The sequence below is a fragment of the Colletotrichum graminicola genome (genome assembly GCF_000149035.1).
Source record: "Colletotrichum graminicola M1.001 genomic scaffold supercont1.38, whole genome shotgun sequence".
NCBI classification, from domain to species: Eukaryota; Fungi; Ascomycota; class Sordariomycetes; order Glomerellales; family Glomerellaceae; genus Colletotrichum; species Colletotrichum graminicola.
Window position 1 is genome coordinate 9,188 of NW_007361042.1, and position 16,379 is coordinate 25,566.

General features: G+C 52.6%; 6 protein-coding genes across 6 annotated transcripts; 3 read left to right on the forward strand and 3 right to left on the reverse strand.

The window, feature by feature from the left end:
* Positions 1-521: 521 nt before the first annotated feature.
* GLRG_08275 (poly A polymerase head domain-containing protein) lies at positions 522-2,481 on the reverse strand (the record flags this gene model as incomplete). The annotated part of the gene is made up of 4 exons (XM_008098960.1): positions 522-575; positions 748-1,004; positions 1,069-1,614; positions 1,686-2,481. The coding sequence occupies 4 exons, from the start codon at positions 2,479-2,481 to the stop codon at positions 522-524; spliced, it is 1,653 nt and encodes a 550-aa protein (XP_008097151.1).
* Positions 2,482-6,612: 4,131 nt separating this feature from the next.
* Positions 6,613-7,453, forward strand: GLRG_08276 (uncharacterized protein; the record flags this gene model as incomplete). The annotated part of the gene is made up of 2 exons (XM_008098961.1): positions 6,613-6,967; positions 7,035-7,453. 2 exons carry the CDS (start codon positions 6,613-6,615, stop codon positions 7,451-7,453), a joined length of 774 nt encoding a protein of 257 aa, XP_008097152.1.
* Positions 7,454-9,966: 2,513 nt separating this feature from the next.
* Positions 9,967-10,392, forward strand: GLRG_08277 (uncharacterized protein; the record flags this gene model as incomplete). The annotated part of the gene is made up of 3 exons (XM_008098962.1): positions 9,967-9,973; positions 10,036-10,161; positions 10,238-10,392. 3 exons carry the CDS (start codon positions 9,967-9,969, stop codon positions 10,390-10,392), a joined length of 288 nt encoding a protein of 95 aa, XP_008097153.1.
* Positions 10,393-10,656: 264 nt separating this feature from the next.
* On the reverse strand, positions 10,657-13,267 carry GLRG_08278 (pre-mRNA-splicing factor SYF1; the record flags this gene model as incomplete). The annotated part of the gene is made up of 3 exons (XM_008098963.1): positions 10,657-12,900; positions 12,953-13,123; positions 13,211-13,267. The coding sequence occupies 3 exons, from the start codon at positions 13,265-13,267 to the stop codon at positions 10,657-10,659; spliced, it is 2,472 nt and encodes an 823-aa protein (XP_008097154.1).
* Positions 13,268-13,966: 699 nt separating this feature from the next.
* GLRG_08279 (ATP synthase subunit D) lies at positions 13,967-15,203 on the forward strand (the record flags this gene model as incomplete). Its single annotated transcript, XM_008098964.1, has 9 exons — positions 13,967-13,981; positions 14,053-14,165; positions 14,232-14,242; positions 14,304-14,629; positions 14,686-14,734; positions 14,787-14,796; positions 14,849-14,889; positions 14,949-15,004; positions 15,057-15,203. 9 exons carry the CDS (start codon positions 13,967-13,969, stop codon positions 15,201-15,203), a joined length of 768 nt encoding a protein of 255 aa, XP_008097155.1.
* A 167-nt stretch (positions 15,204-15,370) lies between these two features.
* GLRG_08280 (RNA recognition domain-containing protein) lies at positions 15,371-16,270 on the reverse strand (the record flags this gene model as incomplete). Its single annotated transcript, XM_008098965.1, has 3 exons — positions 15,371-15,771; positions 15,875-16,188; positions 16,245-16,270. The coding sequence occupies 3 exons, from the start codon at positions 16,268-16,270 to the stop codon at positions 15,371-15,373; spliced, it is 741 nt and encodes a 246-aa protein (XP_008097156.1).
* Between the last annotated feature and the right edge of the window lie 109 nt (positions 16,271-16,379).

The window sequence follows — 16,379 nt, forward strand, 5'->3', positions numbered from 1 at the left end:
GCATCGAGACACACTTTTGTCTGAATCCAACGCATTTCTGGTGGAGGCTGCTTCCTGCCATGCTTCAACTGTTTCACGCAACATTTTCTCTGATGAGAAAGTTGTCGTAGGCAGAAAGAAGACAAGTGAATGACTGACAAACTATTACTGAGGCGGTCGCAGACGATGCGGTGAGGCAGCAGCTCCCGCAAGAATCTCACTTGAGTTATGAGGCAGAATTGATGGTGGAAAAGTCAGTAGCACTCGCGAATTTCGTGTGTGAAGTTGGGGAGGTTCGTACACTAGCAATGGAGCTTGGATTCCCAATTCCCCAAATTCTATGGCACCATGAGCCGAGACAGTGCCATTATGACACCAACGCACGGTGTTGTCCTTATCGAGCTTCACAGAGCTTATGTATTACGTGTACCTTTTTATTTCAATTCTTTGTTTACCCATGCAACCTATCCGAATTTCGGATATGAGGGGAAACGTCCAGCCGAAAAATATGAGTAAACTTCGGCTTGGACCTTTCGTCACAACTAGGTATGCATTTCCTTTTCTTCTGTGGAAAGACCGTTTACTTCCGTCCCAACCTGTAAACGTGACATGATGCACTATCAGGCTGTCCAAGCATAGCCCAAGCCTAGACATGAGTGTACGTAAACCTCAGATACAAGGATGAAGGCGAATGTCCTTGTTGGTATCCAGATCGTTCAGGTCTATAGAGACCGTGGCCTGTTGCTGGTGGCTGTTATCATTTCATACACCTTGGATCCCCAACTCGCCTGCTCTCTGCCGTACTTCATCGATAGCCCCAGTCGGGTCCGTCTCGTCTGGGTGACGAAGCTGCCAGGCGACACACACGTCTAAAGCTCGCCCCATCCACTTGCCCGGGCGAATTCCGAGCTCCTTGGCTAGCATACGGCCATCGACCAGGCGCTTCAAAGACGGCGCCTCCATGACGTCCAGATGCGCCAAATGGTCCAAGAAAGTCTGCCAGCTCGAGAGAAAATCAATCCTTTCTATAGTAGAGTGAGTCTCGAGTTCCGATGTGCGAAACAGGCCATGAGATCTTGGACTTCTTACCAGCATCTGTGCTACACGACAGCGTTTCCTTGGCTTCGACAAGCAGGGCATAAAGAACCTGGACACGCCAGTGGGTTCCTTGACCATCCCACCTGCGAATTGCCATGCCAAGGGTGTCCCGTTCGGTGGCAGTCGAATCCCTGGCACAAACACTCTGCTTCAAAGCAACAATGTTGGATCGATGGCGATATGCTGCAGTGATGACATCGCATAGCTTGTTTGGAGCCTTGATACCCTCTCGGGCCACCAAGGTTGTCAACGGCAGCGTCACCCTGGACTTCGGCAGGTTTATTTCATTCTCCACGTGTGAATACGGAATGACTGCGGCCAGGTTCCAAGCGTAGTATGCGGCCTCGTCAGACTTGACGAGGACATCGTAAATGGACCCTGGGACACTATTGCACGCAAGACTACAAAGAAGATCGTAGACCATCCGCCACTTGGAGAGGTCCGGCCTTGGCTGCTGAATGTTGTTTGGGTCCATAAATATGGCCTCGTATAGGCCCAAAGTGCGGATGAGGTCCAAGGAACTGTGTGGACGCTTGCCTGTTCAAGTCCCGTTACGTTAGTCCACGAGTAATACGCGGGCAGGGCCGCATAGGCACATTCAGACATACCCTTCAACATCTTCTCCATTTCAACCCCGACTCTCTCGCGACTGATCTTAAGTTTCAAGGCGTCAAGAACGCGAGCGTCGGCCATGACAGCAGTCGCGGCGGGGTCTATGGAAAAGTCGAGTCTGCTTGCAAAACGAACCAGCCTTAGCACTCTTAGAGGATCGTCGGTGAAGGTCTGGAATGGATCCATAGGAGTCCGAATCAGGCGAGACTTCATGTCTGCCAAACCACCTGTCAAGTCCTCCACCAGACCGGTATGTAGATTGTAGAAAAGTGCGTTGATGGTAGCATCTCGGCGCAGAGCGTCTTCTTCGGCGGTGCCAAATTCCACCATGGGGTTGCGACTGTCCTGAGTGTATGTCTCCTTCCGCAAGTTAACAAAGTCGACGTCAAGACCGAACATGCGTGTAGTGGCCGTCTCGAGATGTTTGGACTTGTCAGGGTTGGCAGAAATCCTATGGAGGCTGCCCATATCATCTGGGCCAATCTTATGCGTCTTGGCGTGCTCATCCTGGGCACAGTAGTTACGGAGCTCTAGGCTGAAGGCATAACCGGTCATGGCATTGATGGCTGTGTCGATGTCGTGGCTCTCAATACCAAGCAGCTTGTCACGAACCCATCCTCCCGCCCATCGCAGGACGAGGGGCTCGGGTGAACGACCGGACGCATCGATGAAGGCGGCAACATCGACCAGAAGATCCTTGAGCTGTTCCTCTTTGGCACTCAGACTAAGCTTCGGCGGGACAGTCGGGGCGACGGCTTTGGTGGTTGTGCCGTTGCTGGTGGTGGCGACCATCTTTGACGGGGAAGGGAGAGATGGACGGCCCACAAAAGTATCAAAGTTTCTCTTCATGAGGTACGGGCAAGGGGATGACGGCAGCACCTCGCGGCGTTTCCGGGTTGGGACAAGTCGAAGCTGGGACCAGACACGTAGCATGACACAGCACGCTCGGCAGTCGAGAGAGTGTCAGGTCGAGCTGCAGACTCTCTCAATGGTGAAGAGCCTCTGGAGAAGGGGCGAACGAGTGTGCGCTGCGCAAGGCCACAAGTTGTGATCCGTCAGTTTCGAGAAGCCGTTTTCGTGCCAGCGACCAGGACCGCTTCTCGAATCAGCCAATGGGTTTGGTGGTGATGGGTAGCAGCGATAGTGGAGACGGGGGCGCGGGCGCGAGCGCGAGCGCTGGCGGAGGCTCTGATGCAGATGCAGACTACTCCGTAGAGACATGCCATATAGGACATTTCTGCACGGGCTCGGAACGTCAGAGGGAGCCTATGAACGGAAAGTCAGTTCCCTGGAACAAATCGCAAGCCTGCCCACGTAGTTGACGTCTGTAACGAGGGGTTTTTCCAGGGCAGTGTGGGTTTTACTAACGGTTCGCGGTTAAGATAAAGTCTTGATACGAAGCGCTGATGCGCGGCTAACTGGTAGCGTGTAAAAAGGTGAGACATACGGAGCAATGGGTGGGGTATACCGTATAGGGCCTGCCGCCTAGGGTACAGCATTACCTACCTAGTTCAAGGGCGAAGGGGTAAAAGTGAGACGAGACGGGGCCTGGAGCAGGTCGTGTTCTGAGAGGAGCCACCTACCTTAAAACCGCGAAGGTTACCTGAATGCTACCATGGCCATTTAAGGACCCTGCAGGCGTCTTAAGCTTAAGCCCTCTTTGTAGGGTTACCTTACGTAGGGCGTTGATTTGGCTACCTTAGGGCCACGCATACGCCGGAGAAGACAAATGCTCTTTCTGATACCTACCTAGGTAGGTGGGACCACTTCAAACGATAGCAAATGACAGATACCTACCTAATACGAAGGTGACAAGAAAACTAGCATACCTATTAACAAGTGGGTTGATTCCACACCAACTAGACTACCCAAGACGTAATTGTCATAAGGAAAAAAGTACTCAGTGGCAGAAAAAAAAGTCTTGCATCAAATTTGATTGATTTGTATGTTAGTTGATTTGATGTTGTGCTGTTTGCTTGCGATAGTGTAAGTAGTATTCTTGCGTGGATTAACGCGTGCCAGTTTTTTTAGTGGTTTTTTTTTGTCACACCCGGGCATAGCACTTAGCTGCTAGGTATACAAGTATATACCTTGCTGCACAGTGCACGGGTCTACCGCGTGCTGACAGCTTGTAGCTTCCCCGTGCCTTAGCTAAAGGGAGGCCTACCCAGGTGGGTTCCTACTAGGTACTGAGGTTTTGACGTCGCATGTCATCATGTCATCCATTCTATAGGCTTAAATTAGAGTCGCTGGGAAGCCCACGTCGAAACACAGTCCTCGTTTCTCACGTTCGCGTCTATATTTGAGATTATTCTGTTTGATCGGCAGCCTCCACCGCACAGCACAGCCAGGCCTGACTTCTTTATTTCCCGTTCGTCGCGAATCGGTAGTCGGCTACGGTGAAGGTGTCCGATTATGATGTGCTGCATCGCTGCTCTTGGCCCTCTGGTCTTGCAGGAACAACTCAACTGACGCTGGCCGGATACACTTGCGATTGGCTCCGCAGTTATGGACATCGACTACTCGGTTTCACTCATGGCCAGTGCGCAGCCCATGCATGCAGTCTGTTCCAAACGACGCCTGTCTCATTGAGGCCTGTCGTGACTGTTTGCGCCTTGCTTCCAGACCTTCCAATTACTTTGCCTCGAGGGAATAATGGTAGTTCAACATGGCCCAAAGAACCTCCCTGCCTGCTGGTGTGTGCCTCGGAGCGAGACCCATACCTCGCTACTATTCTCTAATGCCTAGTGGCGGCGCAATTACTCAGGTGGTTCATACTGCAACTGCCAAGCCCTTCCCCCGGGAGCGCATGCATGCATTTCAATGCTTGTCACTGATGCGTCACGGGGGCCCCGACCCAGGGCCCTGTCTCCCCTGCCTCCACCATGGGGGCCTTGCATATGACGGTCAATCATGTTGATCGTGGTTACCAGCGTATATGTGCACGCTCCAACGGCGTCCGGTATCTCCACAAGCCGTTCGGATCTTTTTGTTTCACAGACCGCTGTCTACTGTGAGCAACTATTGCAGCTCTTATTGTGGGCTCGAGGCGATTATTGACAACGCTATCGGTGGTGGCCTTAACTTAAAAACACGCAAACAGGCAAGGCTCAGGGGCCCTGAGGCAGGGTAGACAAACGGGCAGGGGGTTGCTCTCGCCGTCTCCATTGGCCGCAGCCCCTGCTCCAATTTTCTGTCCTTGTCGCCTCACTCGGGTTGCGAGGGACTGGTCGTCGTCTTCCTTGTGCCGACCCAGACGGGTCGAACCGCAGTGCAAGAAGCACTCACTACTGCAGAGCACAGCCGACTTACCGCTGCTACCCGGCGCTTGTTCTGTCGTTGGTATAATTTGCCATTCCCATTGCCGTCAAACCTATTCTATGCTGTCTCTGCTCGACGCGCATGACGACAGACCTTAATGTGACTACGCCATCCGTGCGTGCTTTCTAGCATTGCCAGCTGCAGCGATCTGCTCCGTCTACAGCCGTTCGTCCTTCGCTCTCGCGTCATAGTAAGACTACAGTGCTCTTGGAACGTTACCTTCTCTTCTTCCGGGGTTACTCGCCTTGTGACAACAGATCATATGCGCACGTGTATTTGCCGTTGAATGCAGCACGAGATTCGATTGGGCCGTCACCTTTTCCTTGGTGGTTTGTTTCTGCATCACTTGCAGCGACCTATTGTACCCGGTGCTCCAGATCCGTTTTGGGTGCTCCCGTCGTGGGTCCAAACATAGTTATTCATCCTCGCATCCAAACATGGACGTGGCATCGCTCGTTTCTGTGGACCTTTGTCCTGCGTAGCCCCTTCACCTAACCTTGATCTTATTTAGCTCGCCGGGCAACGAGGCTGTCGTTGTAACCATGCTGGTGGGTAGCCGATAAGAACAGACACGAACCTGGATCGTCTTCCCCTGTTCAGGTTACATGCGCGTGTAAGTGTATGTGAACCGCGCAAACCAGCAGCATCCTGCAAGAAATGGTGCCAAGAACTGGCAGTTCCATCATCTACCTAGCCTTGCCCGGTGGATCGTTCTTGGACTTCGACGATACGGCTTGCGTGTTCGGCGTCAATCTTCGCTACTCGTTTTAAGGAAACTCGGAAGGGAGAAGTTCAAAGGCCACATAAGATACGGGCCTGAGCGGCAGAGGCGTGTAAGTGCTTGTTCTTTGCCCCTTTGGGATCCCTGCTGCATCATGGGTGGGTTACTGAGTAGACCAATGTCGTCCTGATTTCGGGCCCTGAGCTCGGGCCTTCTGGCCGACATTCGGCCACACCAACTCCGAAACTATGATGCCTGTCCCTGTTCATCATCGCCTCATGTTGCACACGCCTCCCGGCTTGAGGTTCACTTGAGGCTCTGTTCCCTGACCTCGCCACAGACCAACTCGGGAGATCAACCCCCTGGCCAACCATATTGCACTCTTCGTCGTAGTTGTCGTCGACATGTCTGTGCCAGAGAGAGAAGGAGAGAGGGAGAAGAGAGAAGAGGTAGCCTGTCTGGATTCGAGCCACCCCCAATTAATGTCGCATCAAGGCCACCTCCAGAAAAACATGTTTGGCTTGGCGGTTTTGGATGCTGGGTGGATCTTTCTCCAGCCTCGTCAGAGTACCAGAGGACAGTAGGCAATGGATTGAAGCAAGTTGCGAAAACGTGGGAGTCGGAGTAGGGTAAGAGACGGAGGCGTGTTACGGTCGTCCCGACATCAGATATTTCGACATCGCTCATACTCTTGGACCGCCATCTTCCTATAAAGGCAGGTTCGACCTCCCGTCCTAATCTTCCTTCTTTCCTCATCATCATCCAGCATTCAGCATCCAGCAGTCTTCAAGTCATCCGACCATTTCTTTCTCCTTCTCCTTCTAACGTTTTATTGTATAAATTATCCCTGCCGGACAGGATTTATCTTCTCTCATATTAAAATGTCTTCCTCCATCAAGAGCGTTTTCGCCATTGGCCTCCTGGCCACCGCCGACATCGTTGCTGGCCACGCTGCCATCATTTCCGCCACTGGTAATGCCGGTGGAAAGGGCATGGCCCTCGGCATCGATACCAGCACTCCCCGCGATGGAACACGCCGAAACCCCTTCCAGGCGGACAGCACCCGCTTCAAGGGCGAGGCAGCCGACACATTCGGCGAGACCATCGGCGCTGGCACTAACGATCTCGAGGCCGGCACCAAGGCCTTGATGGCCGAGACCGGCGACATGCTCCCTCAAATTACCGCTGGCGGCTCTGTCGACATGACTCTGCACCAGGTCAACGCTGATGGTGGTGGTAAGTGAACAGACTCATCCGCGCCCAGGCGCTCGGCCCAGCACGGGACTAACATGGGAAATTGCAGGCCCCTACGACTGCATGATCAACGCCGACGGCACTGGTGCCGACTGGACCAACATCAACGTCGTCACCACCCCTCCGGGCGAGAACTCTCGCAACCGTGACGGTGCCAAGACCGACTTCCCTCTCAAGGCCGCTATTCCTGCCGGCCAGACGTGCACTGGTACCGTTGCCGGCCAGTCCAACGTCTGCCTGGTTCGCTGCCAGAATGCCGCCCGTGCCGGACCATTCGGCGGTGTCGTTCCCGTTCAGTTGGCCAACAGCACCACACCTGCCGCTGCTCGCCGCAATCTGATGCTTGCCATCAAGCGCTCCGACGATCTCCTTAAGAAGATGATCAAGCGTGCCCAGACACCCTCCGCCGCCCCCGAGGACGACCCCGATTACCTGGCTGAGCTCCGCGCTGACGGCGAGGAGATCTAGACAGGTAAACAGGTTGGGATTTGGGGCTGTCACCGAGGATCGAAAGAGGGATCCACGGAGACGGAAAGGATGGGTGACGAGAAAAAGGCTGCTGATGCTAATGCCCGTGTATCTGGAGAGGGCTCTGACTGTGTCTAGTCGCTGATAGTACATAATTCCAATCTTTGACTGCTTACTGGCAAATTGTTGTTTTGTCCACACCTTGCAAGTGACTTTGCCACATTCGGATTCCGTTGCTCAGATGGCTGATCATGTCGTATGCGCTGCATTTGATGGTCTTTTCTCATTCATGGAATATTGATTAATATTCATGCTGGAAGGGAGGGCCCCAGAGCCAATTGCCCAACCTTGACTCATGACTTTCTCTCGCCTGAAGAGATGGGCGAGGCAGGGATGGCAACGAGTGCTGCAAGGTCGTCGGGGTATGGTTACTGTCACACGGTTTGCATGACTGCAGGACTGTTTCGTTTGCAAGTTCAAAATGCCTTGCAAACTATCCGCCTTGGGTATCATATTCAACCTAAACTGCGGGTGTCAGATGCTGGGGAACAGGGCATACAGAGGTGGTGAGCAGCACAGGACATATTGCGTTGGGATGAGATAAAACAAGACGATAATATGGGTTGTGGCGTGATGGCATGGGACTGGAAGGGGGGGACGGGACGGAAGGTAAAAGGCAAAAAGAAAAGGGGTTGAGGTTTGAGAAGTCAGTTGCATCAGGAGCAAACGACATAGCCAAGTACCTAGGCAATCAACAGACCAACACCAAAGCTGTCTGTGCATTGGTGGCGGCCGGACTTAACAAGACCAACACCAAAAACATAAACCGGTCAAGACCGGCGTCAATAACCATAACCTTCTTTTAAGGATGAACACATGTCGCCGTTCAGACCTCATTACCATTTCCCACTGTCTTGAATGGCAGCAGAACTGTTCATCCTAAGTTGGCCCTTTGGGTAAGAACACAGTATAACGAAGTCAAGTTTAGATGGCTTGGGTGCCTTAGGTACCACGTGCAACCTTTTGACTGAGACGAGGTGGGCACTGTGGGTGCGCACGTGGACACAGTTATGTGTGCGGAGGGTTGCTTGTATTACAAACAATGACGTAGGGAATGAGGATTGATAAATGGATCTCGTCTGTATGTGGATGTGATTACGGATATGGAGGCTAGGAAAAGGCGGGTGTGTGTGAGTGTGTGTGGACAAAATGGACCATGATGTGAATAAATGAACCAGAAGCAAGAGGCACTCTAGACCACTGGAGCAAGTCTCACCATAGCTTGGGGGATTGTCGTTGCCTCCATCTGTCCATTCGCTGATCATACTATGTGTGTGACGTCAATGGCGTTCACAGCATATTAGAAGAGGCAGGTGTTGCGCTTTACAGTAATATCAACATCGAGCATCTGTCCAATTCTTTCTTTAGGTTCACAACCACCTATCCAAGCTGCCTTTCCCTAACGTAGCAAGTACCAAGAGAAACCACTAACGAACTGTCGCATACCCAATTATATCGACTTACATGATCGAACCTTAATCATCCTAGCGAGTCCTCATCACACCACCCCAGAAACATATACCTATTCATAGGCAATGTGAGGGGAAGTGTGATGAGCTACGCAATCCCCCCACCAAAGACAGCGATTGGTTAGGATACACTCCAAGTCGTGGAACCTTGGCTTCCTTCTGCCCGCCTGCTTGCTGCTCTTCCTACCCAGCATCTGAGACCATCCTTGGCCGTTAGTATGGCTGCGCTTTTTCATTGCCGAAGCAGAACATTTCCAAACCACACCCACCTCGCGAATCCAAACTCAAATGTGACCTGAACCGAAACCCATCAGTAACACAGCAGAGGAGCCAATCACCTCAAGTAGCTACTGTCACTCACTACCCAAGGCACGTAGAGAATGTGCGCCGGCGGCCCCCCCGCCTCATTGGCTTAGAGCGTAGAAGCAGCTGTGATTGACGGCTTCGTTCATCAAATCAACACGATTGGGACGGGACAGCAACACAGTGTTATTCAAACTCGTGCTTTACTCGCCTGAGAAAGGAGATGGCAAGCGGCAGGTGACTGTCCGGCTTATCCATCGTTCTAGACCAGGTAAAAAAGTAGATGGTCTCTCCTTGTCGCGGTGTGATGTGGTGTGTGCATCCACGGCCTCCTGCCGTATCTTGCCTACCTTGGTACTTCGGTCTTAGTGCCTCCTCCCTCACTTTGGCTTTGCGTCCGGCGACACCAGTGACACGTACCAAACGCTACCGGAACTGGGTATAGTGATTGACTGATCGTTCCGGACCTTCATAAACTCCATCTCCCCTCTCCTCTCCGCTAATCGTCCTGTCATTTACATTATCTCCTCCAACCTCAGAACCTGTCACCATCCGTGATACAGCTCAACTCACGATACTTTTAACCGAGGTCCTTGCCAACCATTATCCCATCGGCCAAGAAGTTACGCTTGCCTTGAACCAACACAAAAGGCTCCCACCTGCCTACACCAAGACTCCACCATGTCCGGTTTGTTCCACCCCTTCATCACCCTCCGCTACACAAGCCGTCTGCTTACATCCTGAGCCCAGACGACCAGACCAGAACCGAGAACATGTCTATTGAGGTTGGCACCTCGCCATCTGTCCTTGACGGAGAGCCTGCTGTCGCGCTTTCCTCGTCGCCTGCAGATCGACGGGCCAGCACCGACGAATGGGGTGAGTCTTGACCGCCTGCTTCTCTATCGCTGGGATCCGCGCCGGTGCATGCTAATCTCACGCAACCCTTATTCAGACGCCTCAAAAGTGCCACCGAGCCGCTTCCAGAAGCGCAAGGGTTCCATCTACGCCACTCCCGGTTCTCGTGATGGTCATGTTGACCGCAATTACGCCTCTAGCTTCCACGAGAAGCACACCGAAAAGGGCTATACCAAGACGCCTTCAAAGTAATACAACAGCTTTTGAAAGGACCCGAGGGAACAGATGTCTGGCCCACATGGTAAAAGTAGGGTTCAACATCCGTCGAGCGAGCGCCTGGCAGATTGTACGTGGGGGAAGGGGTGTCACACCGTATCGGCGAGGCTGATAATGAGAACAACGAGGAATTAACTGAATTGCAAGGTTTGGAGCCGGGAATGGTTCTGAAGTCCTGTCTGTATGATGGTACCTAAAACTAGCCAATGCGCCATCGCGCCGAGAAGAAACTTATACGCCTTATTCGTCAAGGTCATCGATGTCGATAGCGTCTGGATTTGTTGCTGCAGCTGGTAGTGTCTCAGTTGTGCTAGTCGTTTTGGCGGCATCGCTGGCAGCCACGAATCCTATGGGGGCCTTTGCCTGTCGCTCGAGTGCTGCCATGGCATCAGCCACCTCCGGGTCGCCCGAATCTTCCGGCCGTCGCTGGCTACGGGCGAGGGCCTGCGACGCGATGAAGTTGACGTCGGTGTTGTACTGCGCCTGCACGCTTCGCTTGATCCGCAGCATTTCCTTGAAAGTGTCCTCGTTGCCGTGCTGCACCTCGAACGACTCCCACTTTGCCCAAAATTCTGGGCTGGTGCGTGGGTCGCAGAACTGTGATGCGTGACCGTAAATTGCCCGTGCCCGGTCGATCTCGCCAAGACGCTTCTCCATGTCGGCAAACTTTAGGCACATGTCTCGTGCCTCGTTGTCGGGCAAAGTGGAGATGGCCTTTTCGTAGATGGGCCTCGTTGATGGCAGCCCAAAATTGGATGCCGACTTGGTGATGTAGAAGTTGAACATATCTGCCCGGTCCTCGTCCGCCACCGCTCTTGTCGCACGTTCGTAGATTCGCATCGCGTGTCTTGCTAGGCCACGCTCCTCCTCCAGGTTGCCGTACATGAGATATATGACTTTGGCGAATTTGGGTGGACAGTCCTCAATGGCCTGCTCAAAAAGGTCGCGCAAGCGCTCGATGCCGATCTTGCGATCAACAGCCTTTGTCAGGTAGAGGTTCCATAGCTCAAAGGCGACAGGATAGCTGAAGAGATCGAGACCACGTTCGTAGATTTTGAACGACTCCTCGTAATACTGGTGCTCTTCCAACAGATTAGCGTAGTTGACCACCGTTTGCGGCGTCGCGATCCGCAGCTCGAAAATGCGTTCGTAAACCTTCCGTGTGTCCTCCAGGGAGCTGACACTCTCGACAAGGTCCACATAAAAGCTCCAGAGCTTCCAACTCTTGTGTACGCGCTGCTGCGGTGATAACGTCTCGTCGAAATAGTCAACTGCTGATCTCTTGGGTGCCTGGACCGCCTTGGCCATGATCCGAACAGCATCGTCGAAGTTTTCGTTCCTCAGCTCCATCTCGGCCCATTCAATCCACATGTCGGCCAGTTCCGCGACCGATTTGAACGGCACCTTAACAGCTTTTTCCATGATGATGCGGGCATTTCGTAGGTCGCCCCCGCGCTCGTAGAATTTGGCGTAATTGGCCCAGAGTTGGTGGAATGCCCCAATGGCTTTCTTTGGCTGTATTGTCGCGAGAGCAGCCGTGTATGTCTGAACTACTTCCAGCTTGTTGTCCCCCCATAGGGCTACCCTCTTTTCCCATTCCGATACGTTATTTGGGTTTTGGCGCAGGACGACATCATTGAGAAGGAAAGGTCTTCTGTCCATGAGCTGCTCGAAGCGCATCATTCGTATGTCGAGTTCAAAATCAGCCTCCTCATCGGTAATACCCTTGTCAGCGCGATCCGAAGCAACCTCCATGAGAGCTCCAATAATAGACTCCTCGAACTCGGTGTATGAGTCGAAAACGAGTGTGAAGTCTCTGACCGTCATCACCGTTGTGATTGCTTCTTCAAACACGTCTCTTGCGCGCTCGAAGCTGCCTCTCCGTATCCAATATGTGGCCAGTCCGCACCATAGCTTGCCTCTTTGATCGGCAAATCGGACAATACCGCTCCTAACTATCTTGTCGACGTCAATGCCAGTTTCGTGGCCAGTTTCAATCTCGGCTGCATGTTCGACCATCAAGTCAACCATCTCACTCCACAGCTCGTAATGCCCCTTTCCATGCTTGCTCGTAAACCGCGGATTGTCGAGGATGTCCATATACTTTTTGATGGCCTCCGTGAAGAAACCCACCTGCGTGAGAAGTTCTATAAAATCCTCGGCGTCCTCGGGATGGACTTGCATGTAACGGCGCCAAACCTTGACGGCGCTAATTCCTGCAACGGAATTGACGAAGGGTTTATAGAGGGCCCAGATTCGGTTGTGCTGGGTGAGTGGTAGTGCACGAAGGGCTCGATCGAAAGTTCGTCGTGTGGTCGTAACAAACGGTTGCTGGAGCAGGAACTTGAGGTAAAGTTCCCAGATCCGAGGCATCTTGTTCAGGAGAATCAGCGCGCGCTCAAACAAGGCGTTGACCTTTCGATATTCGGCCGAGAAAGTAGCAGCGTTCAGCTTTGAAATGTGGTTAACGCGAAAAGTAAGATACTGTTAGACTGTCAGCCATTGCCCAAGTTAGTATACCATCATCTTTACATACCATCTTCCAAAGCTTATACGATCGTGGAAGCTGAAGACAGGCACGCTCAAGAACAAACGCGCGCTCGTGTACGGTCCCATGCTGGGACTTGAAATGTATGTAGGCGAGCCATGGCTTGATGCTTCCGGGGTTGCGGAGGATGTCTTGCTCGTACACAGAGTCTTCGTCGCCCTAGAACACTTTGTCAGCTTCGTTATCAATGCCAACAGAAAAATAAATTAGAAGCCGCCACGCAGGAGAAACAGGAAAGTTACTTACAACCAGGTGCAGATCTGGACGCCTCTGAGAGCCGTGGAGAAGCACAGAGGCAGGCATCTTTGATTCAGACTAATGGCCCAAAAGCCATGAGAAAGACAATCGTGACAGCTCAAGTGCTGGACACCTTAAGCATTGATGCGCTAGTTGAGACAATAGATTGCTGAAAAGACGAGCGACGCGGTTCAAAGATAAGTCATGGCGCGTCCTGGAGACAATCGTTTCCTTCACGATGCCAGCGCCTAATGCTGTGTTGTCCTTCGCGCTAGGCCTCAGGGACGTTTTTCTTTCACGACCCACTTTAGCTGGGAAAGCCTTTAAGCAGGGTACGTTCTTATCGGGACTCTCGGGCATTGGACATACAGAGCTACGGGCTTGGTACTTGCAACTGGGTACGCTGGGCACGCCCCGCTTCTGAGCCGAGATAGGTACTCACATACTACCTGGTATGCTATAGCATCAGCTGAAGTGCCTTTACTCGGGTACCTACCCGAAGGGCACTACACTACCTACCTAGAGGTAGGCATTTAGCGACGGGAGCCTTGTCCAGTATGCTTGAAGCACTGACGCAACGAGGAACCAACGCCGCCCATTTGCCTAACGTCTCCAGATCCTCGCCGACTCCATTGAACGGCCGCGCTGCGTCCACCTCCTGTCAACCAGTGCCGTACAAATCGTCGCTAAGCACACGCACCTTTTCTTTGATATCGCCCCGTCGACTACAAGTACAATCTACCTTGATAATCCCTATCAGCCATCATGTCGGGCGCTCCTGTAAGCCGGACTCCTCTTCAATTAGCCAGACTCAACGAGATCGTTGGCTGAGGCGTCACACATCTATCTAGGACCGAGAGGCCGTGTTTCCTACGCGCCAGTCGCTGGGAATTATGAAGGCAAAGCTTAAGGGAGCTGAGACGGGTCACAGTCTGCTAAAGAGAAAGAGCGAGGCTCTGACTAAGTACGTCTCGAGAGGCCCAGTACCGTTCGTATAAGAAGAGATTCGCTAACACGTTATGCGCTGCAGACGATTCCGAGGTTTGAAGCCAAGAATTTGCCGCGATAACTTATACTAACGGATGGTATTACACCTCGACAGAGATTACGAGACGGATCGACGAGGCCAAGAGAAAGATGGGACGTGTAATGCAAATCGCCTCATTCTCCTTGGCCGAAGTTACGTATGCCGTGGGTGGTGATATCGGCTACCAGGTCCAGGAGTCCGCGCGGTCAGCTCGTTTCCGCGTGCGTACCAAGCAGGAAAATGTTTCGGGTGTTCTGCTTCCCGCCTTTGAGAGTTACGTGACCGAAGGGAACAACGACTTCGGCCTGACGGGACTGGGCAAGGGTGGCCAGCAGGTCCAGCGCTGCCGCGAAACATATGCCCGTGCCGTTGAGGCACTGGTTGAACTTGCGAGTCTCCAGGTATGCAATCATCAAGATTACCTCTGTGGAAAATCGAGTACCCTAATACTATCAAGACTGCCTTTGTAATCTTGGACGAAGTTATCAAGGTAGTCAACCGACGTGGTAAGTTACGCAGTAGATACGTGTCCTGAGGTTTCGTACTGACATTCTGCAGTGAATGCGATGTAAGCAATCCTTGCATGTTTACGGACTAATATTTCACTGACCGTTCCCAAGCGAGCATGTCATCATTCCGAGAACAGAGAACACTATCAAGTGTACGTTATTTTGAGAGGGCAACTCGCATGCGATTATGGACTATCTAACTCGGCGATAGATATCAACTCAGAACTTGACGAGGTGGACCGAGAAGAGTTTTACAGATTGAAAAAGGTATTGATGATCACTTAACATTGGTAGCCCGATTTCTGACGGTCGATCGCAGGTAGCGAACAAGAAACAGAGGGATACGGCGGCCGCAGACGCAGAGATTACGGCCAAAAAGGCTGCCAATGCGACAGGGGAGAGGGGTGACTCGTCTGGGCCAAACGACCTTCTTGCGGCAGAGGAGGACAATGATGTTATTTTCTGAGCACCCCATAAGATGCGGTCCAGTACAGAAAAGAGGCCGCGATGCATGTTTTGATAATTAGGGTAGCTGGTCTGGGTGCGCCTTTGTCTTGGAAGTATCCATACCTCCTTCTTAACCTACACGCCGACGTAACAGAGAAGACCTCCCCCAATCTGAACGCGGACGGCCTATTGCCGCTGGTATGTGACCTTGATAGTATACGTGTCTCCAAGAACCATGCCGGCAGTGTTCTCCTTTGCCGTGATGGCTCCTTGTTCGCCGTCGTACTCGACGAACGCAATGCCCCGGCGACCTGGTACCAGTCTGACCTCACGGAAACCTTCAAAGCGACCAAATATGCTTGTAACAGCATCAATGTCGTAATCCTCTGGCAAGTTCTGCACAAAGAGAATTTTGTTCGGGGGGAGGTACTCGTCGGGGATGACAGCTGTAGTAGAGGGGTTCGTGGACTTGAGGCCGGCACCGCGAGCGGCCTTGGTAGGACGGTTGTCGGATGCGGTAGCACCGCCTGGACCGGGCCTCTTGAGACGCTTCTGCTCTTCGGCGGCCTCGTAGGCCTTTTTCTTGTCTGGTAAAGAAGCGCAAGAGTCAGTAGAAGTGGTATTGTTTAACCGCAGAGGGAGATGAACGCGCGCAGGACAATAGAAGGGCAGCAGTAGGGTAGCCTGTACCTTTTTCGGCTAGACGACGGCGTTTGTGAAGCTCAAACTCTTCATCATTGCCACTCGCCTTGACGGTCGCATCACTTCTAGTGCGGGCGAGGGAGAGCTGCATAGGCTTCTCAAACAGTTCGAAACCCTGTACCTCCTCGATGGCTTTGCGCGCGGCCTCGGGGTCATCAAAGACAACAAAAGCCTGTCCCTTGGCCTTCAAATTCGTCTTGGCGACGATGTCGATAACGTTGCCGTACTCAGAGAATATCTGAAGCAGCGCATCTTTCAGCTGGTCGACTTTTGCACGTTCCTCGAGGTTTCGTACGTATACTCTGTAGCACAAGAGATCAGCCAATAGCCCTACGTGTCGGAGTGCAATGACACGTACGTGGCGATGGGAAGACCAGAAGCCATGTCTACGGTTGTGTAGGAAAAAGTGCAACCGTTGGCAGATTGTGATAGGGAATAGACAGTCGCAGTTGAAGTTGTCCTGCGCAAGGCACTGGATCGCTAGCGGTGGATA